The sequence below is a fragment of the Glandiceps talaboti genome, chromosome 15 (genome assembly GCF_964340395.1).
Source record: "Glandiceps talaboti chromosome 15, keGlaTala1.1, whole genome shotgun sequence".
Taxonomy (NCBI): domain Eukaryota; kingdom Metazoa; phylum Hemichordata; class Enteropneusta; family Spengelidae; genus Glandiceps; species Glandiceps talaboti.
Window position 1 is genome coordinate 2,399,869 of NC_135563.1, and position 27,632 is coordinate 2,427,500.

At 39.0% G+C, this 27,632-nt stretch overlaps 1 protein-coding gene across 1 annotated transcript in view; it reads left to right on the forward strand.

The window, feature by feature from the left end:
• The window catches only part of LOC144446111 (exocyst complex component 6B-like), a 59,917-nt gene that overhangs the window by 20,532 nt on the left and 11,753 nt on the right, over positions 1-27,632 (forward strand). The window contains exons 7-15 of the mRNA XM_078135822.1: positions 8,889-9,041; positions 10,055-10,101; positions 12,042-12,162; positions 13,894-13,965; positions 18,002-18,205; positions 22,501-22,610; positions 23,354-23,465; positions 24,880-24,959; positions 26,125-26,359. Coding sequence (XP_077991948.1) covers positions 8,889-9,041; positions 10,055-10,101; positions 12,042-12,162; positions 13,894-13,965; positions 18,002-18,205; positions 22,501-22,610; positions 23,354-23,465; positions 24,880-24,959; positions 26,125-26,359 — 1,134 coding nt within the window. The remainder of the gene's footprint in view (positions 1-8,888; positions 9,042-10,054; positions 10,102-12,041; positions 12,163-13,893; positions 13,966-18,001; positions 18,206-22,500; positions 22,611-23,353; positions 23,466-24,879; positions 24,960-26,124; positions 26,360-27,632) is intronic.

Consider the following 27,632-nt stretch of genomic DNA (forward strand, 5'->3'; position numbering starts at 1 on the left):
TAGACACTGTCTGACTGGGCTAACATTAGATAGACACTGTCTGACTGGGCTAACATTAGATTGACACTGTCTGACTGGGCTAACATTAGATAGACACTGTCTGACTGGGCTAACATTAGATAGACACTGTCTGACTGGGCTAACATTAGATAGACACTGTCTGACTGGGCTAACATTAGACTGACACTGTCTGACTGGGCTAACATTAGACTGACACTGTCTGACTGGGCTAACATTAGACTGACACTGTCTGGGTGGGCTAACATTAGATAGACACTGTCTGACTGGGCTAACATTAGACTAGCACTGTCTGACTGGGCTAACATTAGACTAGCACTGTCTGACTGGGCTAACATTAGACTGGCACTGTCTGACTGGGCTAACATTAGATAGACACTGTCTGGGTGGGGTAACATTAGACTGACACTGTCTGGGTGGGCTAACATTAGATAGACACTGTCTGACTGGGCTAACATTAGACTGACACTGTCTGACTGGGCTAACATTAGACTGACACTGTCTGGGTGGGCTAACATTAGACTAGCAGTGTCTGACTGAGCTAACATTAGACTGACAGTGTCTGACTGGGCTAACATTAGACTGACAGTGTCTGACTGGGCTAACATTAGACTGACACTGTCTGACTGGGCTAACATTAGACTAGCACTGTCTGACTGGGCTAACATTAGACTGACACTGTCTGACTGGGATAACATTAGACTAGCACTGTCTGACTGGGCTAACATTAGACTGACACTGTCTGACTGGGCTAACATTAGACTAGCACTGTCTGACTGGGCTAACATTAGACTGACACTGTCTGACTGGGCTAACATTAGACTAGCACTGTCTGACTGGGCTAACATTAGACTGACACTGTCTGGGTTAACATTAGACTGTCACTGTCTGACTGGGCTAACTGACACTGTCTGACTGGGCTAACATTAGACTAGCACTGTATGACTGGGCTAACATTAGACTGACACTGTCTGACTGGGCTAACATTAGACTGACACTGTCTGACTGGGCTAACATTAGACTAGCACTGTCTGACTGGGCTAACATTAGACAGACACTGTCTGACTGGGCTAACATTAGACTGACACTGTCTGACTGGGCTAACATTAGACTAGCACTGTCTGACTAGGCTAACATTAGATAGACACTGTCTGACTGGGCTAACAGTAGACTAGCACTGTCTGACTGGGCTAACATTAGACTAGCACTGTCTGACTGGGCTAACATTAGACTGACACTGTCTGACTGGGCTAACATTAGACTGACACTGTCTGACTGGGCTAACATTAGACTGACAGTGTCTGACTTGGTTAACATTAGACTGTCACTGTCTGACTGGGCTAACTGACACTGTCTGACTGGGCTAACATTAGACTAGCAATGTCCTGGGTATGACATTAAACTACATCCGTCATGTTACTGAGGGGTAGAACCTTACCCCAGCAAGGATCCGGTGGCACCGGACAAGTCCCTACTGGTAGAAATGGTCCTCCGGTATCATGAAGGCCTGTCCATGGACCTTAGCTTAGCCAGCTCATGGATAAGAAGATGGAAACTGAACTCAATTCCCCCTACTGCCTTGCAGGGTATGCTTCTTAGGCAAAGGCTAGGAGATGGTAGCTCTGATGTAAACTCCCCCTGCTGCCTTGTAGGGTATGCCTCTTTAGGCGAAGGCTAGGCCCACCGCCTAAATCTGTGGTTGGCGTCAGGAAGGGCATCCGGCCATAAAACCTCTGCACCAATAATTCTTTCAGTATGGTGAGAAACAAACGTGGGCAGCAGCCAGCCCGAAGGCTGCCGTGGGCGGCACCTGCCTACGACAAACAGGAAGGTGTAAACCCTAAGGAAGTCTTGGGAAGACCTGTTCTTTATTATGACGGCAATGTGCCAGATGTCCATGGCAGACTTAGGTTTGGAAGTTGGAATGTGGGATCGATGGTAGGGAGAAGTATGGAGATAGCAGCAGAGTTAATGAGAAGGAGGGTGGATGTGTGCTGTGTACAGGAGGTGAGGTGGAAAGGAGGTGGTGCCAGATTCATTGGGGCTAAGGGTTGCCGATACAAGCTTTTTTGGTCAGGTAGTGAGGGGGCGGCTGGAGTTGGCATTATGGTAAAAGAAGAACTAGTTGAGAAGGTAATGGATGTCAGAAGGGTCAATGATAGGCTGGTTGCTCTTGTGATGTTGTTTGGAAAGCAGCTGGTGAGAGTGGTCTGTGGGTATGCCCCACAAGCAGGACTTGATGAGGCTATGAAAGACGAATTCTATGAGAAGTTAAGATTGGAAGTGGATCTAGCAAGATCCACAGAGATTCTACTAATAGGTGGGGACTTCAATGGACATGTGGGTGCTAGGTCTGATGGTTTTGATGGAGTTCATGGAGGTTATGGCATTGGTGCCAGAAATACTGGTGGTCGAAGATTACTTGAATTCTGCACAGAGGCTAGCTTGGTGACTCTGAACACTTGGTTCAAGAAGAAGCATAAAGCAACGTTCAGGTCTGGAGGATCTGAAACAGAGATTGATTTTATCTTGATGCAGCAGACGCACAGACGAAAGGTGTGGAATATAAAGGTGATACCAGGTGAGCTCCAGCATAGCCTGGTGGTAGCTGATGTGGATAAACTAGAAATAAGGAGGAGAGTGAGGAAAAGACCTCAGGTGAAACGGGTTAAAATCTGGAAGCTGCAGGACAAAACAGTAAGAGAGAAATTTGAGGAAAGGATGAATGTATTATATAAGGAATGTGAAGAACTTGATGCGTGGAGCAAGTACAGAAAATGTGCTGTACAGTCAGCACAGGAAGTATGTGGGGTTAGCAAGGGAAAGCCACCACATGGTGTAACATGGTGGTGGGATGACAAGGTGCAAGGTGCGATAAGTAAAAAGAAGGAAAGTTTTCTAAGGTGGAAGAAGGACCCAACTGAAGAGAATAAGAGCCTGTATAGGAAAGATAAAAAGAGAGCTAGAAAGGAAGTAGCAACAGCGATGAAAAAGGCTGCAAAAGATGAGATCCAGCAGTTAGAAGGAGATAGGAACAGCATCTTCAGGAAAATTCGAATGATTAAGAAAGAGAATACTGATGTTTGTGGGGGAGGATGCCTAAAAGACAAGAATGGGCGGATAGTATTTGAGGAAGAAGAAAAGAAAATGGTATGGAAGGAGCATATGGAGGGCATAATGAATGTGGAAAATGCATGGGACGGGTTAGCTGAAGCTAACCCAATTGAGGGACCAGTAAAATTGTTTGATAGGAAAGAAATAGACCAAGCTCTGAAGAACATGAGAAATGGAAAGGCAGGTGGTCCATCTGGAATAACAAAAGAGTATTTGATGGCATTGGATCATGGTTGGCAAGTATTGGTCGAGGTGGCGAATAAAATTTTGGAAGGGAGTAGTATACCAGAGGAGTGGAAGTGCAGCATCCTGGTGCCGATCTTTAAAGGAAAAGGTAATCCAATGGAATGTGGGTCTTATAGAGGAGTGAAGCTGTTGGAGCATGGAATGAAAGTAGTGGAAAGGGCAATTGAAAGCAGACTGAGGGCAATAGTCAAGATCGATGGGATGCAATATGGTTTTATGCCAGGGAGGGGCACAACTGATGCAATATTTATTGTAAGAAGAGTGCAGGAGCGTTACCTGGAGAAACGGAAGAAGCTGTGGATGTGTTTTGTAGACTTGGAGAAAGCCTTTGATCGAGTGCCACGGAGTGTGATAGAGTGGGCTTTGAGAAAGAGAATGGTACCGGAAGTGTTGGTTAGAGCGGTTATGAAGCTGTACGAGAATGCAAAGACCAGAGTCAGAGTGGGATCAGGGTTGTCTGATGAATTTAGGGTAGGAGTGGGTGTACATCAGGGGTCAGCACTTTCGCCACTTCTGTTTGCAGTAGTTGTAGATGTGCTGTCTGAAGAGGTGCGAAAGGGGGAGTTGTTCGAGCTTCTCTATGCAGATGACCTGGTGTTGATGGCAGAGTCCATGGAGGAACTGGAGAGGCTATTTACTGCTTGGAGATGTGCTTTCGAAGGAAAGGGTCTGAAAGTGAACATGGGAAAGACGAAGATCATGGAGTGTGCAGCAGGCAATGAAGTCAGGGCAAAAGCAAAGATTGACCCATGTGGGATTTGTCATAGGAGAGTAATGAGAAATTCGATACTGTGTACGAAGTGCAGGAAATGGATTCATGGAAGGTGTGCAGGAGTAAGGAGAGTGACAAGTGTGATGGCAACAGATTATGAGTGTTGGAAATGCCTACGAGGCGGAGAGTTTGTTGGTGATAACCCGGAGCATGCAAGTGCTGTAAGTGAAAGGCTGCAGGAACTGGACCGAGTGAAAGAGTTCTGTTATCTGGGTGATACCTTAGATGGTGCAGGAGGCAGTGAGCTTGCAGTGACAAAAAGAGTGGGACTCGGATGGAGGAAGTTCAGAGACCTTGAATCCATACTATGTGGTTGTAGGCTAACTCTAGCAATGAAAGGTCGGATTTACAAGGCATGTGTGAGGCCAGTTATGACATATGCGGCAGAAACATGGGTGATGAGAGCAGTGGAAGAGGGTATCTTGAGGATAGCAGAGAGAGCTATGGTTAGAAAGATATGTGGTGTCAAATTGAGTGACAGGGTTGGCTCAGGGGTGCTAATGGAACGGCTAGGTCTAGGTGAGTCAATTGTGGAGGTAGCAAGGCGTAGCTCTCTGAGATGGTGTGGACATGTGCTGAGGAAAGATGAGGGAGAAGGAGTGAAGAGGGCATGGAATCTGGAGGTGGATGGAAAAAGAGGGAGAGGGCGACCAAAGCTGACATGGAGGAGTATGGTGGAAGGACAATGTAAACAGATTGGATTGAACATCAATGACTATGGGAACAGGCAGAGGTGGAGGAATGTGATTGCCACATGGAAAGAAGGACAGTCGGTGACCCCCCGTCAGGGGGAAGAAATCGACTTTAATTAATGATGATGATGATGATGTCTGACAGGGCTAACATTACACTGACACTGTCTGACTGGGCTAACATTAGACTGACACTGTCTGACTGGGCTAACATTAGACTAGCACTGTATGACTGGGCTAACATTAGACTGACACTGTCTGACTGGGCTAACATTAGACTGACACTGTCTGACTGGGCTAACATTAGACTGGCACTTTCTGACTGGGCTAACATTAGACTGACACTGTCTGACTGGGCTAACATTAGACTGACACTGTCTGACTGGGCTAACAGTAGACTGACACTGTCTGACTGGGCTAACATTAGACTGACACTGTCTGACTGGGCTAACATTAGATAGACACTGTCTGACTGGGCTAACATTAGACTGACACTGTCTGACTGGGCTAACATTAGACTGACACTGTCTGACTGGGCTAACAGTAGACTGACACTGTCTGACTGGGCTAACATTAGACTGGCACTGTCTGACTGGGCTAACATTAGACTAGCACTGTCTGACTGGGCTAACATAAGACTGACACTGTCTGACTGGGCTAACATTAGACTGACACTGTCTGACTGGGCTAACATTAGATAGACACTGTCTGACTGGGCTAACATTAGACTGGCACTGTCTGACTGGGCTAACATTAGATAGACACTGTCTGACTGGGCTAACATAAGACTTGCACTGTCTGACTGGGCTAACATTAGACTAGCACTGTCTGACTGGGCTAACATTAGATAGACACTGTCTGACTGGGCTAACATTAGACTGGCACTGTCTGACTGGGCTAACATTAGATAGACACTGTCTGACTGGGCTAACATAAGACTAGCACTGTCTGACTGGGCTAACATTAGACTAGCACTGTCTGACTGGGCTAACATTAGACTAGCACTGTCTGACTGGGCTAACATTAGACTGACACTCTGACTGGGCTAACATTAGATAGACACTGTCTGACTGGGCTAACATTAGATAGACACTGTCTGACTGGGCTAACATTAGACTAGCACTGTCTGACTGGGCTAACATTAGACTAGCACTGTCTGACTGGGCTAACATTAGACTGACACTGTCTGACTGGGCTAACATTAGATAGACACTGTCTGACTGGGCTAACATTAGACTGGCACTGTCTGACTGGGCTAACATTAGACTGACACTGTCTGACTGGGCTAACATTAGACTAGCACTGTATGACTGGGCTAACATTAGACTGACACTGTCTGACTGGGCTAACATTAGACTGACACTGTCTGACTGGGCTAACATTAGTCTGGCACTTTCTGACTGGGCTAACATTAGACTGACACTGTCTGACTGGGCTAACATTAGACTGACACTGTCTGACTGGGCTAACAGTAGACTGACACTGTCTGACTGGGCTAACATTAGACTGACACTGTCTGACTGGGCTAACATTAGATAGACACTGTCTGACTGGGCTAACATTAGACTGACACTGTCTGACTGGGCTAACATTAGACTGACACTGTCTGACTGGGCTAACAGTAGACTGACACTGTCTGACTGGGCTAACATTAGACTGGCACTGTCTGACTGGGCTAACATTAGACTAGCACTGTCTGACTGGGCTAACATAAGACTGACACTGTCTGACTGGGCTAACATTAGACTGACACTGTCTGACTGGGCTAACATTAGATAGACACTGTCTGACTGGGCTAACATTAGACTGGCACTGTCTGACTGGGCTAACATTAGATAGACACTGTCTGACTGGGCTAACATAAGACTTGCACTGTCTGACTGGGCTAACATTAGACTAGCACTGTCTGACTGGGCTAACATTAGATAGACACTGTCTGACTGGGCTAACATTAGACTGGCACTGTCTGACTGGGCTAACATTAGATAGACACTGTCTGACTGGGCTAACATAAGACTAGCACTGTCTGACTGGGCTAACATTAGACTAGCACTGTCTGACTGGGCTAACATTAGACTAGCACTGTCTGACTGGGCTAACATTAGACTGACACTCTGACTGGGCTAACATTAGATAGACACTGTCTGACTGGGCTAACATTAGATAGACACTGTCTGACTGGGCTAACATTAGACTAGCACTGTCTGACTGGGCTAAGATTAGACTAGCACTGTCTGACTGGGCTAACATTAGACTGACACTGTCTGACTGGGCTAACATTAGATAGACACTGTCTGACTGGGCTAACATTAGACTGGCACTGTCTGACTGGGCTAACATTAGACTGACACTGTCTGACTGGGCTAACATAAGACTAGCACTGTCTGACTGGGCTAACATTAGATAGACACTGTCTGACTGGGCTAACATTAGACTAGCACTGTCTGACTGGGCTAACATTAGACTGACACTGTCTGACTGGGCTAACATTAGACTGGCACTGTCTGACTGGGCTAACATTAGACTGACACTGTCTGACTGGGCTAACATTAGACTAGCACTGTCTGACTGGGACGTGTCTGACTGGGCTAACATTAGACTGACACTGTCTGACTGGGCTAACATAAGACTAGCACTGTCTGACTGGGCTAACATTAGACTAGCACTGTCTGACTGGGCTAACATTAGACTGGCACTGTCTGACTGGGCTAACATTAGATAGACACTGTCTGACTGGGCTAACATTAGACTGGCACTGTCTGACTGGGCTAACATTAGACTGACACTGTCTGACTGGGCTAACATTAGACTGACACTGTCTGACTGGGCTAACATTAGACTAGCACTGTCTGACTGGGCTAACATTAGACTAGCACTGTCTGACTGGGCTAACATTAGACTGACACTGTCTGACTGGGCTAACATTAGACTGACACTGTCTGACTGGGCTAACATTAGACTGACACTGTCTGACTGGGCTAACATTAGACTAGCACTGTCTGACTGGGCTAACATTAGACTAGCACTGTCTGACTGGGCTAACATTAGACTGACACTGTCTGACTGGGCTAACATTAGACTGACACTGTCTGACTGGGCTAACATTAGACTGACACTGTCTGACTGGGCTAACATTAGACTAGCACTGTCTGACTGGGCTAACATTAGACTAGCACTGTCTGACTGGGCTAACATTAGACTAGCACTGTCTGACTGGGCTAACATTAGACTGACACTGTCTGACTGGGCTAACATTAGACTGACACTGTCTGACTGGGCTAACATTAGACTGGCACTGTCTGACTGGGCTAACATTAGACTGACACTGTCTGGGTGGGCTAACATTAGACTAGCACTGTCTGACTGGGCTAACATTAGACTGACACTGTCTGACTGGGCTAACATTAGACTAGCACTGTCTGACTGGGCTAACATTAGACTGACAGTGTCTGACTGGGTTAACATTAGACTGTCACTGTCTGACTGGGCTAACTGACACTGTCTGACTGGGCTAACATTAGACTGACACTGTCTGACTGGGCTAACAGTAGACTAGCACTGTCTGACTGGGCTAACATTAGACTAGCACTGTCTGACTGGGCTAACATTAGACTGACACTGTCTGACTGGGCTAACATTAGACTGACACTGTCTGACTGGGCTAACATAAGACTAGCACTGTCTGACTGGGCTAACATTACACTGACACTGTCTGACTGGGCTAACATTAGATAGACACTGTCTGACTGGGCTAACATTAGACTGACACTGTCTGACTGGGCTAACATTAGACTAGCACTGTCTGACTGGGCTAACATTACCACAATTTTTCTACTTCTAGACAAAGTTAATTGAAAAAAGTAAAGCAAGTTATTATTATATTTCTTGTTGTATTAATAGATAGTGAAGTAATAATGAACTGTTCATCACTAAGTTACTACTGGGGAGGTTGATATCAGTTTATTCAATCTCTCTCACTTGATAACTTATTTGTAGTGTTTCTAAGGTTGAGTATTGACCTTATCACTGTCTGTGTTTGATGATAGGAAGCCAATGCACAGGATATGGTGGATTATGCCCCAGTATATAGATGCTTACATATATATTCAGTGCTGGGTTCTAGGGAACAGTTTGAAACCTATTATAGATCACAGAGAAAGAAACAAGCAAGACTTGCACTACAACCACCAAATAATATGGTAAGTCACATTTTCTCAGCCCTTACACCCCACCCCACCCCATGACCAAAAGCTTCCTGATTTCAATCCCAGCCTTAACATGTAACTAACATCATTAACATGTAACCGCTAATATACTGTCTGTATGTATTTATATGTATTGTAATCCTAACTTATTTTTCATGGACTATGTATTTAAGTTTAATGTAAACTGTGTGGATATGTAGTTTGTCTGTTTTCTGTCAATGCAACGAAAATTTCATGATCGACATGACAAATAAAGTTATTATTATTATTATTATTATTATTATTATTAACCCCTCCCCACCCCATGACCAAATGCTTCCTGATTTCAATCCCAGCCTTAACCCCACCCCACCCCATGACTGAAAACTCCCTGATTTCAATCCTAGCCCTACCCCACCCCACCCCACCCCACCCCACCCCACTTCATGACTGAAAGCTTCCTACAGTTAAATCCCAGTTTCCGCTGGCAGACCTACTTAGATACAAAACTAGTTACTCCATACGTGTTTTAAGACATAATCCAATTTGAAGCATTTACAAGAAAGGTGTTTATTTTGCAATAAGACTTACCATGGTTTGTTACATTATATTTTTTAGCATGAACTTTGACTAGAAATGATTCAACAAAACCTTTTAAATCATCTAGATCCATGAAATTACAGGCTGTACCCATCACTTTCAATTGACTTGTTCCCTAATACTTCAGTCATTGAAGATGACAAATTCTGAAATACCTGTAGTCATAGTAATACATTTTACAACTATGATATACTTTCAATTCTTGCATCCCATTTTTTTTAGGTATATAACCCTCTTTGCAGAAAGAAACATTTTCTTGATTTTGTCAACTCCAAAGTACAATATTTACTTTTGGCCAATATCACTTTTGTTCTCCTGGGTCCCCTCTCAGATGTTAAATGGTTTAGCCCATACAGTTAAATTCTCGGTTTGTATATATCAAGTTTCCTTGTTGCTAATATTTTGTGTTTTCATCTGTACTGTTACAGTATGAATCATTAAATGGCTATTTGAAATATTTTCATCAAATTCTCGGGTAAGTATTTTCTTTGATTTCTCTCTACATACATACATACATACAATCTATTGTAATGTTAAGTGATCATTTACCTATATTATACACTATGTTCATCACTTTGTCCAGTCACAACATTTTTAACTTTTCCTGTTAATTTGTTTGTGAAAATTCAAACCTGTCTGCCATTACGTTGGAGAACTAGTCTTGTCTGTGATAGCATACATGTAAATGTTCAAACCTGTCTGCCATTACGTTGGAGAACTAGTCTTGTCTGTGATAGCATACATGTAAATGTTCAAACCTGTCTGCCATTACATTGGAGAACTAGTCTTGTCTGTGATAGCATACATGTAAATGTTCAAACCTGTCTGCCATTACGTTGGAGAACTAGTCTTGTCTGTGATAGCATACATGTAAATGTTCAAACCTGTCTGCCATTACATTGGAGAACTAGTTTTGTGTGTGATAGCATACATGTAAATGTTCAAACCTGTCTGCCATTACGTTGGAGAACTAGTCTTGTCTGTGATAGCATACATGTAAATGTTCAAACCTGTCTGCCATTACATTGGAGAACTAGTCTTGTCTGTGATAGCATACATGTAAATGTTCAAACCTGTCTGCCATTACGTTGGAGAACTAGTCTTGTCTGTGATAGCATACATGTAAATGTTCAAACCTGTCTGCCATTACGTTGGAGAACTAGTCTTGTCTGTGATAGCATACATGTAAATGTTCAAACCTGTCTGCCATTACATTGGAGAACTAGTCTTGTCTGTGATAGCATACATGTAAATGTTCAAACCTGACTGCCATTACGTTGGAGAACTAGTCTTGTCTGTGATAGCATACATGTAAATGTTCAAACCTGTCTGCCATTACGTTGGAGAACTAGTCTTATCTGTGATAGCATACATGTAAATGTTCAAACCTGTCTGCCATTACGTTGGAGAACTAGTCTTGTCTGTGATAGTATACATGTAAATGTTCAAACCTGTCTGCCATTACGTTGGAGAACTAGTCTTATCTGTGATAGCATACATGTAAATGTTCAAACCTGTCTGCCATTACGTTGGAGAACTAGTCTTGTCTGTGATAGTATACATGTAAATGTTCAAACCTGTCTGCCATTACGTTGGAGAACTAGTCTTGTCTGTGATAGCATACATGTAAATGTTCAAACCTGTCTGCCATTACGTTGGAGAACTAGTCTTGTCTGTGATAGTATACATGTAAATGTTCAAACCTGTCTGCCATTACATTGGAGAACTAGTTTTGTGTGTGATAGCATACATGTAAATGTTCAAACCTGTCTGCCATTACGTTGGAGAACTAGTCTTGTCTGTGATAGCATACATGTAAATGTTCAAACCTGTCTGCCATTACATTGGAGAACTAGTCTTGTCTGTGATAGCATACATGTAAATGTTCAAACCTGTCTGCCATTACGTTGGAGAACTAGTCTTGTCTGTGATAGCATACATGTAAATGTTCAAACCTGTCTGCCATTACATTGGAGAACTAGTCTTGTCTGTGATAGCATACATGTAAATGTTCAAACCTGTCTGCCATTACGTTGGAGAACTAGTCTTGTCTGTGATAGCATACATGTAAATGTTCAAACCTGTCTGCCATTACGTTGGAGAACTAGTCTTGTCTGTGATAGCATACATGTAAATGTTCATCAACTACAAAGTAGTATACTGTTCACTTGTTTCACTCTCTGCATCTCTAAGATAAACACTAGAGGGCAGTCTTTGTGACGTTATCTTACATGTACCACTGAAGAATGAACAAGGTAACAACACTATCTTCCCTTACCAAGGTAACAACACTGTCTTCCCTTACCAAGGTAACAACACTGTCCTGCATACACACTGCTATCTTATCACCCACATGTTTACCTTGTCTATCTGAAAACAAGATGTTTAATTAAATCAATTTCGTGTCTGTTTCAGTTTCTTTGTTGTTGAGGATCACATTCTTAGCACGACGCAGGGCTTGGTTACTAGGGAATACCTCAATGAACTCTGGGATATGTCTTTACACAAAATTGTGGCAATACTCAGAACTCATTCAGTAAGTTTCATTTCTTTCTATTTAATGTTTTTTACGAAATGTTCTAAACCCTTATATTAACAGAGATATGTAACATATATTCAAACTTGCATTGTTTCCTGTATATCACTTGGGCGCATTCATTTTACAGCAGACATCAAAATGTCCTAAGTCCAGGGCGGGACCCTGGCTTCAATCCCACGAAAAGTATACTGACTCCGTATAAAGGGACAGTTTGACATCATATAAGATACAGTGACAACGCACAGTTCTATTTATAAAATGAATTGTTAACATAAAAATTGCAACAAAAAGATCAACTTTGATAAACTTAATCTACAATTGAATAATTAGATGGAGTAGATGAGAGACGCCATAATGGACGTCTTTTTTCACAGGTTTTGTCTACCGTGCATGCACTGTCGCAACCTCTGACCTGCTCACTGACGTGTACAAAACACAGAAGGTTCGGGAAATTGGGACAATTATCTGCCACAGAAGCCTTTTAGTAAACCAAATTTTATGGGACGGAGTGTGATTTTCATTTTTTGATGGGCTAGTTAAATGGAAACAAAATGAGCACATGTACATGTGAATTTTGATTCCGAAAAAGCTGTGTTAGGGGATCGTTTTGCATGATGTTGACAGTGACACATGAATGTTGGGCACTGAATCAATGTGTAATCACTGGCATGGCCACTATAGACAGCCGATGCATGTGTGCCCGGTCTGACATAAAGAATGAACTTGTTATGCAAATCAGAAAATAATTACAGTGGTATTACAAAGCATCATGCATCCTAACGTTGACGTTGTTGATAGTTTTAGTTCAAGATTTCAGAGTTTCAAGGACACCTAATGTCAGCTTTCAGTATCAAGTTTACAGTATGTAACTAATACTGTCATTTGATATAGCAGGACCAAATCATGTTACACAGCTAGTGACAGTAATTAATAAAAATAAATTATTTTAAAGTTTGTTTGACTGTGTTATTTGTAAGTTTTTCGTTCACATTTGGTACTTTTTAAAGTCAGGGAGTTTTTTTCTCTCAAAATGTTGTTTTTTCTTAAACTCTTGTCATAAATTTGAAACAGCAGTGTAACAGTTCTAAAAATGAAACAAGTGGTTACAAGATTAGGATTTCTTAAAGTTTTTATTCAATCATATGTTCACTGTGACTTATTTTGAAGTTGTTCTTTGTCCTTGTCTGAAAAAAGGAATCATAAATTTGAGCACTGCTATTCATTGATATTCAAATTGTGACAAGCTGGCTGTCCAATCTTTCTAAACAATATATAATATACTCTGTAGAAATGACTTAAATTTACATATTTTAATTGCCTTCTTTTTCTAAGGTGTAATGTGTAGCACACAATTTTCAAAATATAGCTTACTGGGAACTGTTATTGTGAATGGAATTTTTTTTTATGTAGTTATAGGTAATAGTCTATGTGTAATAGAATACCTCAGACCACGATGTCTCTATAGTGGTCTGAGGTAATATATATGATTTCATAAACAATACATAATAGTGACCCCACTCCCTGTCAAATGACCCCACTTTCTTTGCAACCAAGGGGCCTTTGTCCCCACTAGTTGGTAACCTTAGCAGAACACTGCTTTAAGAATTGTGAATTAATTTGTACACTGCTTTAAGAATTGTGAATTAATTTGTACACTGCTGGTCCTCTTGAAGAAAGTAAAAAGTAAACTTAGAATAATCCAATATTTATATTTGTTGTTTTTTTCAGGCGTACTGTACAGATGCAACACTTCTACTGACCATCAAGAATCTGATTGTATTATTCAGTCATACAATTACAGTAAGTCTAATACTGTCTCTCATTCTACTAGCTGCAGTGCTAAATAAGACACATCACTACTTTGACATTTTTGTCTCAGAGGAAGATCAACATTTTTCAGGAAAATGAAAGTGTTGATGCACCCCTGCTTGACAGCAAAAGTGTTAGCTGCAAGACAAACATAGTGGTTCATCAAAACCACAGTCCTTGTAACACTGGTCTAGAAATGCCTATTTTGAACACATGTGAACTAATTCTTTCCCCAGACAGTCTGTAATGGTAGCCTTGCAATATGACTACTGACATTCATGGACATTTTTAATGACACATGCTCATTGCTGTTCCTGTTTTCAAGCATTTTGCTATAAAATTTAAAGCATCTGTTTATCAGTGATGCATTTATATTAGTGAGTTATCTGGTAGGTATTTTGCACAACTTTTTTTACAAGTGCCAATGAACATACACTTATGACATTCTGCAATGGTATGAGCTATGTTCTCTTTCAGTCAAGTTAATACAATGGTGTCAGTGATATCATAGCCCTATGCATATGTAGTCCAAATGGTAACCAGTAGACAAGCAAAATGTTTGTGATATCATAGCCCTATGCATATGTAGTCCAAATGGTAACCAGTTCACAAGGCAACATGTTTGTGATATCATAGCCTTATGCATGTAGTCCAAATGGTAACCAGTTCACAAGGCAACATGTATGTGATATCATAGCACTATGCCTGTAGTCAATATAGTAACCAGTTCACAAGCACCATCACCATGGTGATACTTCTGAAATAGCTGAACAATCGTGAAAATGACCAATGTCCAGTGATTATTACATGTATCACTTTCTGTTGCACTAATAAACTAGGAAGTCTTCTGTGTTTATGCTAATGTATTACACTTCCAACATATATTGGGCATACAATGACAACATAAGACCAGGTACACAAAGACTTGCTATATCACAGTACAGTGTTCTCAGTGCCAACAGATACTGATCTAATTTTAATACTGGGCTGATATTTTCGACTTTTGCCTTCAAGCACATAATTTTCTACTCATTCCAAAGAAATAACTTGAGAAGTATGTATCCAATCATCAAACAGAAAAGAGCAAAAAAGGGGCAAACATTTCACCAGACGATGCACCATAAGCAACAGAAAAGATATATCATTAATAAGACACTATGTGTAAGATAGAAGTGAGATGTCATTAACCAGCTAATCATCTCTCTCTGTCTCTCTCTGTATATACATGGTTTCCCTTCATCCAAGCTGTTACAATTACACATACTAGTAGACACCAGCTAATCATCTCTCTCTGTCTCTGTGTGTATAGACATGTGGTTTCCCTTCATCCAAGCTGTTAAGAATTATTAGTAGACACCATTAATCAACTAATCATCTATCTCTCTCTCTGTACAGACGTATGGTTTCCCTTCATCCAAGCTGTTAGAATTATTAGTAGACACCATTAACCAACTAATCATCTATCTCTCTCTGTGTGTACAGACATATGGTTTCCCTTCATCCAAGCTGTTAGAATTATTAGTAGACACCATTAACCAACTAATCATCTATCTCTCTCTCTCTCTCTCTCTCTCTCTGTACAGACGTATGGTTTCCCTTCATCCAAGCTGTTAGAATTATTAGTAGACACCATTAATCAACTAATCATCTATCTCTCTCTCTCTCTGTGTGTACAGACGTATGGTTTCCCTTCATCCAAGCTGTTAGAATTATTAGTAGACACCATTAATCAACTAATCATCTATCTCTCTCTCTCTCTCTCTCTCTCTCTCTCTCTCTCTCTCTCTCTGTGTACAGACGTATGGTTTCCCTTCATCCAAGCTGTTAGAATTATTAGTAGACACCATTAACCAACTAATCATCTATCTCTCTCTCTCTCTCTCTCTCTCTCTCTCTGTGTACAGACGTATGGTTTCCCTTCATCCAAGCTGTTAGAATTATTAGTAGACACCATTAACCAACTAATCATCTATCTCTCTCTGTGTGTACAGACGTATGGTTTCCCTTCATCCAAGCTGTTAGAATTATTAGTAGACACCATTAACCAACTAATCATCTATCTCTCTCTGTGTGTACAGACGTATGGTTTCCCTTCATCCAAGCTGTTAGAATTATTAGTAGACACCATTAACCAACTAATCATCTATCTCTCTCTGTCTCTCTCTCTGTGTACAGACGTATGGTTTCCCTTCATCCAAGCTGTTAGAATTATTAGTAGACACCATTAACCAACTAATCATCTATCTCTCTCTGTCTCTCTCTCTGTGTACAGACGTATGGTTTCCCTTCATCCAAGCTGTTAGAATTATTAGTAGACACCATTAACCAACTAATCATCTATCTCTCTCTGTCTCTCTCTCTCTGTACAGACGTATGGTTTCCCTTCATCCAAGCTGTTAGAATTATTAGTAGACACCATTAATCAACTAATCATCTATCTCTCTCTCTCTCTCTCTCTCTCTCTGTGTGTACAGACGTATGGTTTCCCTTCATCCAAGCTGTTAGAATTATTAGTAGACACCATTAATCAACTAATCATCTATCTCTCTCTGTGTGTACAGACGTATGGTTTCCCTTCATCCAAGCTGTTAGAATTATTAGTAGACACCATTAATCAACTAATCATCTCTCTCTCTGTGTGTACAGACGTATGGTTTCCCTTCATCCAAGCTGTTAGAATTATTAGTAGACACCATTAACCAACTAATCATCTATCTCTCTCTGTGTGTACAGACGTATGGTTTCCCTTCATCCAAGCTGTTAGAATTATTAGTAGACACCATTAACCAACTAATCATCTATCTGTCTCTCTCTGTACAGACGTATGGTTTCCCTTCATCCAAGCTGTTAGAATTATTAGTAGACACCATTAATCAACTAATCATCTATCTCTCTCTCTCTCTCTCTGTACAGACGTATGGTTTCCCTTCATCCAAGCTGTTAGAATTATTAGTAGACACCATTAATCAACTAATCATCTATCTATCTCTCTCTCTCTCTGTGTGTACAGACGTATGGTTTCCCTTCATCCAAGCTGTTAGAATTATTAGTAGACACCATTAATCAACTAATCATCTATCTCTCTCTCTCTCTCTCTCTCTCTGTACAGACGTATGGTTTCCCTTCATCCAAGCTGTTAGAATTATTAGTAGACACCATTAATCAACTAATCATCTATCTCTCTCTCTGTACAGACGTATGGTTTCCCTTCATCCAAGCTGTTAGAATTATTAGTAGACACCATTAACCAACTAATCATCTATCTCTCTCTCTCTCTCTCTCTCTGTACAGACGTATGGTTTCCCTTCATCCAAGCTGTTAGAATTATTAGTAGACACCATTAACCAACTAATCATCTCTCTCTCTCTCTCTCTGTGTGTACAGACGTATGGTTTCCCTTCATCCAAGCTGTTAGAATTATTAGTAGACACCATTAATCAACTAATCATCTATCTCTCTCTCTCTCTGTGTACAGACGTATGGTTTCCCTTCATCCAAGCTGTTAGAATTATTAGTAGACACCATTAACCAACTAATCATCTATCTCTCTCTGTCTCTCTCTGTACAGACGTATGGTTTCCCTTCATCCAAGCTGTTAGAATTATTAGTAGACACCATTAACCAACTAATCATCTATCTCTCTCTGTCTCTCTCTGTACAGACGTATGGTTTCCCTTCATCCAAGCTGTTAGAATTATTAGTAGACACCATTAATCAACTAATCATCTATCTCTCTCTGTCTCTCTCTGTACAGACGTATGGTTTCCCTTCATCCAAGCTGTTAGAATTATTAGTAGACACCATTAATCAACTAATCATCTATCTCTCTCTCTCTCTCTGTACAGACGTATGGTTTCCCTTCATCCAAGCTGTTAGAATTATTAGTAGACACCATTAATCAACTAATCATCTATCTCTCTCTCTCTCTGTGTACAGACGTATGGTTTCCCTTCATCCAAGCTGTTAGAATTATTAGTAGACACCATTAATCAACTAATCATCTATCTCTCTCTCTCTCTGTGTACAGACGTATGGTTTCCCTTCATCCAAGCTGTTAGAATTATTAGTAGAAATTAAAGACCAGTACAATGAGATCTTGATGAAGCAGTGGGTGCAAGTATTTCGTGATATTTTTGATGAAGACAACTACACATCGATGTATGTTGTAAATGATGGGGAGTACAACAGAGTTACTGACCAGTTTCCTTTCCATGATGAAGAACTTGTAAAGGTAGGTGATATTCTGTAAACCTTTCACACAAACAGTGCTTTTATTAATTTCATACTTCTGTTATCAAAAGATATTTTCCATTTTAATACTGTCCTTAAAGGAAAGAACCAGTCAAATACATTTGTACTTTTAGATAGCTTACCATTGTGTTTTTAATCGATATGTATATGAATTTTAGAAATAAAATGAAACATATTAAAGTATGTGACTTTGAAATGTGCAACATTCTGCTACGTTCAGCCTCACTGTGTGCCACCATCCATCCTGTTTGTGATGTCATGTTGTCCTACACGTCCACTGGCATCTAGATCTAGGTCTGTGTAGCAGCTGTTTATCATTGACAAACATGCCAAGGTGTAAATATAACGGATGTAATAATCATTTTGAGCATGATGGTAAATCATTTTCACCATAACTGATCCACAGAGACACCCAGTATTGTGTTGTCTCATGTAAATTTGTTTTACAAAACTCTTCCTAGTAAGTTAAGTTAATTATTTTAAAGGATCAAAGTGTTTGGTTTTCACATTAAAATATGAAAGGGTTTTAGTTGTGACTCATGATCCACGGACAACTTTCTTCCTCAATTCTCAGTACCATTGCATTGAAACTTGAAGCAAAACATACAATTGGACCACGCAAAAAAATTACAATCATACTGAAGATATTTTAGGATGCTAACTTGCCAACTAACTTCATACGTTTTCTGCCGTTTCACTTTGATCATGGCCACACCGGTGGGGAACTCAGGTAAATTGATTGGAAACTAGAAACATTTACTGGCTTTATATATGGAATACCTTCCCCTCAGTGATAGGATGATGTAACGTCATAATTTCTCAAAGTGAACACTGGTGGGCGCTGTATTTAATGGCAAAATGATGACATACATAACCTTGTTATATCAGAAGCTAAATCCGATTTTAAGCTAAACCAAAGATAATTGAGTTCAAAAAATGTATAAATCACTTGTCACACATTTATTTTATCAATAGAAATTGCAATGTCATTTGATAGGACCTTTCCTTTAAGTTATACCATGTGACATGTGTTACCAAATAGTCACATTAAATAATGTAACCTCCATTAAGTCTTTCATTCTATTCAAAGACATGTCCATTTTCATTAAATTTGTAAATATTGTGTCCAGTCCTTGTAGATGCTACACTAGGAGAAATTCCACCTGTTACTGTATGTACTCAAGTATTACCAATGTAGAGTAGGACCATATTAAAGTTAGCAGTAAGACTAAGTATTACCAATGTAGAGTAGGATCATATTAAAGTTAGCAGTAAGACTAAGTATTACCAATGTAGAGTAGGACCATATTAAAGTTAGCAGTGAGACTAAGTATTACCAATGTAGAGTAGGACCATATTAAAGTTAGCAGTAAGACTAAGTATTACCAATGTAGAGTAGGATCATATTAAAGTTAGCAGTAAGACTAAGTATTACCAATGTAGAGTAGGACCATATTAAAGTTAGCAGTAAGACTAAGTATTACCAATGTAGAGTAGGACCATATTAAAGTTAGCAGTAAGACTAAGTATTACCAATGTAGAGTAGGACCATATTAAAGTTAGCAGTAAGACTAAGTATTACCAATGTAGAGTAGGACCATATTAAAGTTAGCAGTAAGACTAAGTATTACCAATGTAGAGTAGGACCATATTAAAGTTAGCAGTGAGACTAAGTATTACCAATGTAGAGTAGGACCATATTAAAGTTAGCAGTAAGACTAAGTATTACCAATGTAGAGTAGGATCATATTAAAGTTAGCAGTAAGACTAAGTATTACCAATGTAGAGTAGGACCATATTAAAGTTAGCAGTAAGACTAAGTATTACCAATGTAGAGTAGGACCATATTAAAGTTAGCAGTAAGACTAAGTATTACCAATGTAGAGTAGGACCATATTAAAGTTAGCAGTAAGACTAAGTATTACCAATGTAGAGTAGGACCATATTAAAGTTAGCAGTAAGACTAAGTATTACCAATGTAGAGTAGGACCATATTAAAGTTAGCAGTAAGACTAAGTATTACCAATGTAGAGTAGGACCATATTAAAGTTAGCAGTAAGACTAAGTATTACCAATGTAGAGTAGGATCATATTAAAGTTAGCAGTAAGACTAAGTATTACCAATGTAGAGTAGGATCATATTAAAGTTAGCAGTAAGACTAAGTATTACCAATGTAGAGTAGGACCATATTAAAGTTAGCAGTAAGACTAAGTATTACCAATGTAGAGTAGGATCATATTAAAGTTAGCAGTAAGACTAAGTATTACCAATGTAGAGTAGGACCATATTAAAGTTAGCAGTAAGACTAAGTATTACCAATGTAGAGTAGGACCATATTAAAGTTAGCAGTAAGACTAAGTATTACCAATGTAGGGTAGGACCATATTAAAGTTAGCAGTAAGACTAAGTATTACCAATGTAGAGTAGGACCATATTAAAGTTAGCAGTAAGACTAAGTATTACCAATGTAGAGTAGGACCATATTAAAGTTAGCAGTAAGACTAAGTATTACCAATGTAGAGTAGGACCATATTAAAGTTAGCAGTAAGACTAAGTATTACCAATGTAGAGTAGGACCATATTAAAGTTAGCAGTAAGACTAAGTATTACCAATGTAGAGTAGGACCATATTAAAGTTAGCAGTAAGACTAAGTATTACCAATGTAGAGTAGGACCATATTAAAGTTAGCAGTAAGACTAAGTATTACCAATGTAGAGTAGGACCATATTAAAGTTAGCAGTAAGACTAAGTATTACCAATGTAGAGTAGGACCATATTAAAGTTAGCAGTAAGACTAAGTATTACCAATGTAGAGTAGGACCATATTAAAGTTAGCAGTAAGACTAAGTATTACCAATGTAGAGTAGGACCATATTAAAGTTAGCAGTAAGACTAAGTATTACCAATGTAGAGTAGGACCATATTAAAGTTAGCAGTAAGACTAAGTATTACCAATGTAGAGTAGGACCATATTAAAGTTAGCAGTAAGACTAAGTATTACCAATGTAGAGTAGGACCATATTAAAGTTAGCAGTAAGACTAAGTATTACCAATGTAGAGTAGGACCATATTAAAGTTAGCAGTAAGACTAAGTATTACCAATGTAGAGTAGGACCATATTAAAGTTAGCAGTAAGACTAAGTATTACCAATGTAGAGTAGGATCATATTAAAGTTAGCAGTAAGTCTAAGTATTACCAATGTAGAGTAGGATCATATTAAAGTTAGCAGTAAGACTAAGTATTACCAATGTAGAGTAGGACCATATTAAAGTTAGCAGTAAGACTAAGTATTACCAATGTAGAGTAGGATCATATTAAAGTTAGCAGTAAGACTAAGTATTACCAATGTAGAGTAGGATCATATTAAAGTTAGCAGTAAGACTAAGTATTACCAATGTAGAGTAGGACCATATTAAAGTTAGCAGTAAGACTAAGTATTACCAATGTAGAGTAGGACCATATTAAAGTTAGCAGTAAGACTAAGTATTACCAATGTAGAGTAGGACCATATTAAAGTTAGCAGTAAGACTAAGTATTACCAATGTAGAGTAGGACCATATTAAAGTTAGCAGTAAGACTAAGTATTACCAATGTAGAGTAGGATCATATTAAAGTTAGCAGTAAGACTAAGTATTACCAATGTAGAGTAGGATCATATTAAAGTTAGCAGTAAGACTAAGTATTACCAATGTAGAGTAGGACCATATTAAAGTTAGCAGTAAGACTAAGTATTACCAATGTAGAGTAGGACCATATTAAAGTTAGCAGTAAGACTAAGTATTACCAATGTAGAGTAGGACCATATTAAAGTTAGCAGTAAGACTAAGTATTACCAATGTAGAGTAGGACCATATTAAAGTTAGCAGTAAGACTAAGTATTACCAATGTAGAGTAGGATCATATTAAAGTTAGCAGTAAGACTAAGTATTACCAATGTAGAGTAGGACCATATTAAAGTTAGCAGTAAGACTAAGTATTACCAATGTAGAGTAGGACCATATTAAAGTTAGCAGTAAGACTAAGTATTACCAATGTAGAGTAGGATCATATTAAAGTTAGCAGTAAGACTAAGTATTACCAATGTAGAGTAGGACCATATTAAAGTTAGCAGTAAGACTAAGTATTACCAATGTAGAGTAGGATCATATTAAAGTTAGCAGTAAGACTAAGTATTACCAATGTAGAGTAGGACCATATTAAAGTTAGCAGTAAGACTAACTTTGCCTTTAACATGGATTGATACACACTGGTTTGTTTTATTGTGTATTATAGCAATCATATCCTAAGAGGCTACCATTTTCTGAGTTTGTACCAAGAACGTATCTTCAAATCAAAGAATTCATCTATGCATGTTTAAAGTTTTCAGAAGATCTCAACCTCAGGTTAGTTTATCTCAATTTAGCTTCAAATTTGTCTGAAAAAACAATAGTTGAACTTTAGTTCTTTTTTTGCACTACTGAACTTTATCGGATCAGTTGTCACTTTCACTAAAATTATTAAGTAGATTGGGTTGATATTTGATGGGAACATTCTTAAGGGTGTTTTAGATTAAGAAATATTCATATTTCTATATATCAGTGATATGCAAATTAAGTCTAAAATGTGTCTTAATTAATGGTCAAAAATCTATCATTCCAAAACTGTTCAGTAGATTGGGCAGGAATGTAATGGGAATGCATCTGGGGATGTGTAGATGAAGCTGTATTCATAATGTGATGATACCATCAGCAATATGCAAATTAGATCTAAAAATATCAAGTTTGGTCAAAGACTTATATCTTGAAACTGCATGGGAGATGGAGTTGAAACTTGGTGGGGATGTTTCTGGAGGTGTTATTCTGCTGTTATTGTTGAAAACATTTTGACACAATTGGTCCCAACAACCATGACCACGCCCTTAGCAACAGTGAAATGATGATGCATATTACAAAGATAACAACAGTGATGGATAGGTAAATGAATAAATATTCTAAGAATGTATGCAAATATGCCTAGCAACAAGACCATGACCATACCAACAGCCAACTACAGTTGTGCTACAGTGCCTTTGGCAATATTCTTTAAATATATTGTCTGATTTACAGTTTTTGGAATGTGATTAAGAATTGTTATAAATTGTTTTCAGTCACACAGAAGTAGATGACATGGTTAGGAAGTCTGCTAATTTACTATTGACAAGAACACTAAGTGGATGCCTATCTGCACTTATCAAGAAAACCCACCTAGGCCTAGCTGAGGTATGTAACAACAAGCTAAGACAGAAACAAAGTATTAAAAGCTACTAGAATTATCATGTGTTGATAACACAATCTTTGTGATGATTACACTGACAATAGCATGGTTCAGTCTATAGCAAGTGTATGTAAGACTCTCAGTGGACAGTTTTTTGTGTGACTTTGAGTGTATACATTGCCGCGATTACTGGGTAATTATATCCAGCATCACCAATGTCAGTATCTGTAACCAATTTATGTTACCATCTACTGTTAGTTTGTTAGCAAGGAGGTGGCTACTACATTTGATTCTGTCTGTCCATCAGTCCATCTTCATATCTCTGGCATGCACCAACTGATTTCAACCAAACTTTATACAGCGGTAACATACAATGTGAGACATATACACATCACTTTGTATTGAGGCTGAATGGCAGCCATATTTGTGGTATATGTGTTCACCCTCATAATTTACCTAGCGACTGATATCAACCAAAATTGACACAAGGGTTATATGTTGTGTGAGACATATGCAAGTCACAATTTTAGGACCTTGACCTGTATAGCAAACTGGTGGCCATATTGTAAATAGAAAAGCACATTTTGTCTATTATCTCTAAAAATTTGATAATGAATCCATGACCTTTGACCATGACAAGTTGAAGTGACTGAAATCATTCTTTCTACACTAACTCAAGAAGGTGAATAAACAAAGAATCCATTTAAATGTCTACACCTCAAAGGTCAGCTGTATTTTTGTACCATGACCTTTGGCTTTGATCTCCATATTCAAGGTCAAATTACCAAATTTTTCTTGCAACATTAACTCAAGAAATTGAATACACAAAGACTCCATTTAATGTCTATACCTTAAAAATCAGCTTTCTTTTTGTACCTTGACCTTTGACTGTGACCTCCATATTCAAGGTCAAATACCAAATTGGACAATAAATTATAAAGTTTTGTATCTAGAGACACCATTTGAATTTGCACAATAACTTTCAAATTGCCATAATTACACACAAGTTGAGGGGTTGGCTTCGATCAAAGGCTTGTTAGTTTGTTAGTTATAGGTTGCTGAGTTCCTAGGCAGTAAACAAATGTCAAACATTGGGAGAATGTTTACTGCAATGTCTACCATACATTGTTGAAGGAACAATCTGTAACTGTTTTTGTTTCATATTGAAATGTAGTAATTTCATTCCAATAAAAAAACTGGTAGAGGTCTCTCAAGGTAGAATACAGATCTTAAGAATAACAAAACTGGTAGTAGATATTAAACAGATAAGATAATGACAGAAGTTTTGGAAGTCCAAACAAAATAAAAAATCACAGCAGTCTTTGTTTATACTACAGCCACCTAATATTATGATGTGCTGATTAAATTGTCTTGTAGATAGTTCCACTAAAAATGCATGAATTGTAAATTGTCTTACAGCTCATACAGATAACAATAAACACCACCCACCTGGAAAACTCCTGTGTGTATCTGGAAGAATTTATCTCAAATATCACTGGGTAAGTATATATTTTTGTGTCTCAAATATTACTGTGGTTGGAGTCTCAGTTTTAGCTGAGTATATAGGTTTTCTTAGTCAGGACCCAATATCCTGTCGTACAGCCAGGTGACTAAATTTTGGTGTCACATGAGAGTAGATGTTGGTTGATCAGGGAAAGACTTTACCCACTGTTAAGGTGTGGTGGTTTGGGTACTATGATGAAAGGTTATAGGGTCATGTTACCCATTATAATAGTGAGGGCTAGGAGCAGGGAAAGACTTATCCATTGTAATAGTGAGGGCTACAAGCAGGGAAAGACTTCATTCGTTGTACTAATGTGAGATGGGATCAGGGAAAGGCATTACCCATTGTAATAGTGAGGGCTACAAGCAGGGAAAGACTTCATTCGTTGTACTAATGCAAGATGGGATCAGGGAAAGGCATTACCCATTGTAATAGTGAGGGCTACAAGCAGGGAAAGACTTCATTCGTTGTAATAGTGAGGGCTACAAGCAGGGAAAGACTTATCCATTGTAATAGTGAGGGCTACAAGCAGGGAAAGACTTATCCATTGTAATAGTGAGGGCTACAAGCAGGGAAAGACTTATCCATTGTAATAGTGAGGGCTACAAGCAGGGAAAGACTTATCCATTGTAATAGTGAGGGCTACAAGCAGGGAAAGACTTCATTCGTTGTACTAATGCGAGATGGGATCAGGGAAAGACTTATCCATTGTAATAGTGAGGGCTAGGAGCAGGGAAAGACTTATCCATTGTAATAGTGAGGGCTAGGAGCAGGGAAAGACTTATCCATTGTAATAGTGAGGGCTAGGAGCAGGGAAAGACTTATCCATTGTAATAGTGAGGGCTAGGAGCAGGGAAAGACTTATCCATTGTAATAGTGAGGGCTAGGAGCAGGGAAAGACTTATCCATTGTAATAGTGAGGGCTAGGAGCAGGGAAAGACTTATCCATTGTAATAGTGAGGGCTAGGAGCAGGGAAAGGTTTCACCCATTGCAATAGTATCGGTAAGTGCTATATGATTAGGGAAAGGTTTTATCCGTTGTATTGGTGTGAGAGTTAGAATACTGTCATAAAAGCTTGGCATAAAAGTGTCAATCATATGCTGAGTTGACTTTAATAATAGAAGCCTGACTAGTTCTCTCATTCATTCATTTATACCAGTGCTCCAGCAGATAGTAAACATGCTACTAGCTTCCAAGGAGTGAGTATTTTTAAAGATGCACGGGATGAAGCAGAGCAGCAGATATACAAGACTCTGAATGCCAAGATGGATGAGTTCTTGGATCTAGCATCATATAACTGGCGACTTGAAGAGGCCAAGGGACACCCTAGTGGATACCTTATGGATCTCATAGCCTTCCTAGAGAGCAATTTTATTGCCTTCAACCATCTTCCTGTAAGTAAAGACCCATTGTTTCATCAAGTTCAAGGTCATAAATGTAGTAAACTTGTTGCAGTGGAATGTAATCAAATACCATATTTAAATAGTGAGATCCTGGTAAATATTTGTTGAATAGCTATATATTATGATAGAAGGGGTAGTCAGTTCTATTAAAGTGGCCATATGGATGAGGATTGGATATTTATTTGCGATTTCCATTTCATGGCTTCCCAGTTGAACAATCAATATGAAACAACATATGCCAAGTCTGTGTTTCTAACTCAATACATCGTAAAAAGCTAAAAATGTGTAAAAGTTTTATTATTGTACATACAAAGATTGTACACATTTTATTAATCTTTTGCAATTTATTGAGTTACAAACAAGGACTTGGTATATCTTGTTTCACATCGCCTTTTCAAGTAGGACGCCATGATAAAGTTGTTTTATAAAATTAAAAATCCAAAATAAATACTCAATCCTCGCCCATGTGGCCATTTTAACAGCCAGAGATACATGTAGATAGAAAAGGTAGAGAAGTCAGAGATACATGTAGATAGAAAAGGTAGAGAAGTCATATTGTGATGGAATGAAGAGAGAAATTGAGTATTCCTGTAAATGATTTGAAGACACAATTGTAGGAAAGATTATTATGTTTAGTGTAATTAAATGAACTGAATAATGTAATATATCAGTATTTGTCATACCAACTTGTGAAATGTCATGAAATTTATTGTGCACTGATTGTAATGCATGGGTGTTTTGGTTAATTCTGATGCATGTATCACTTACACCAATCAGTGGGTGCATAATGTCTCTGTTTTGTGGTAGTTTTACATACTAGTATGTAGATCTTAGACTGTTAATGCCAGTATCACTGGAATTACTCTATATATTCTGAGTGATATACCACATACTAAAACAATATTGAGTTTTATATGTTGATTTTAATCAGTGATTTTACAGCACTTTTACAGAAATCACATTATGGGATGGTACCACATGCACTGTGAGACTAACTACCTGTGGTAAATTAAAAACTCACCAAAAGACACTTTACTATACAAGTAGTGGGTATGGCCCTTAACACAACTTTGTAATGGTTAGATACATACATATACATGCATATGCATACGTAACATACATACATACATGCATGCTTGTGTGTGTGTACATATGTATTTACATATGTACATACAGAGACACACACCCACCCACATGCATGTGTACGTACATACGTATGTACGTACGTACGTACGTACGTACGTACGTACGTATATACATACAT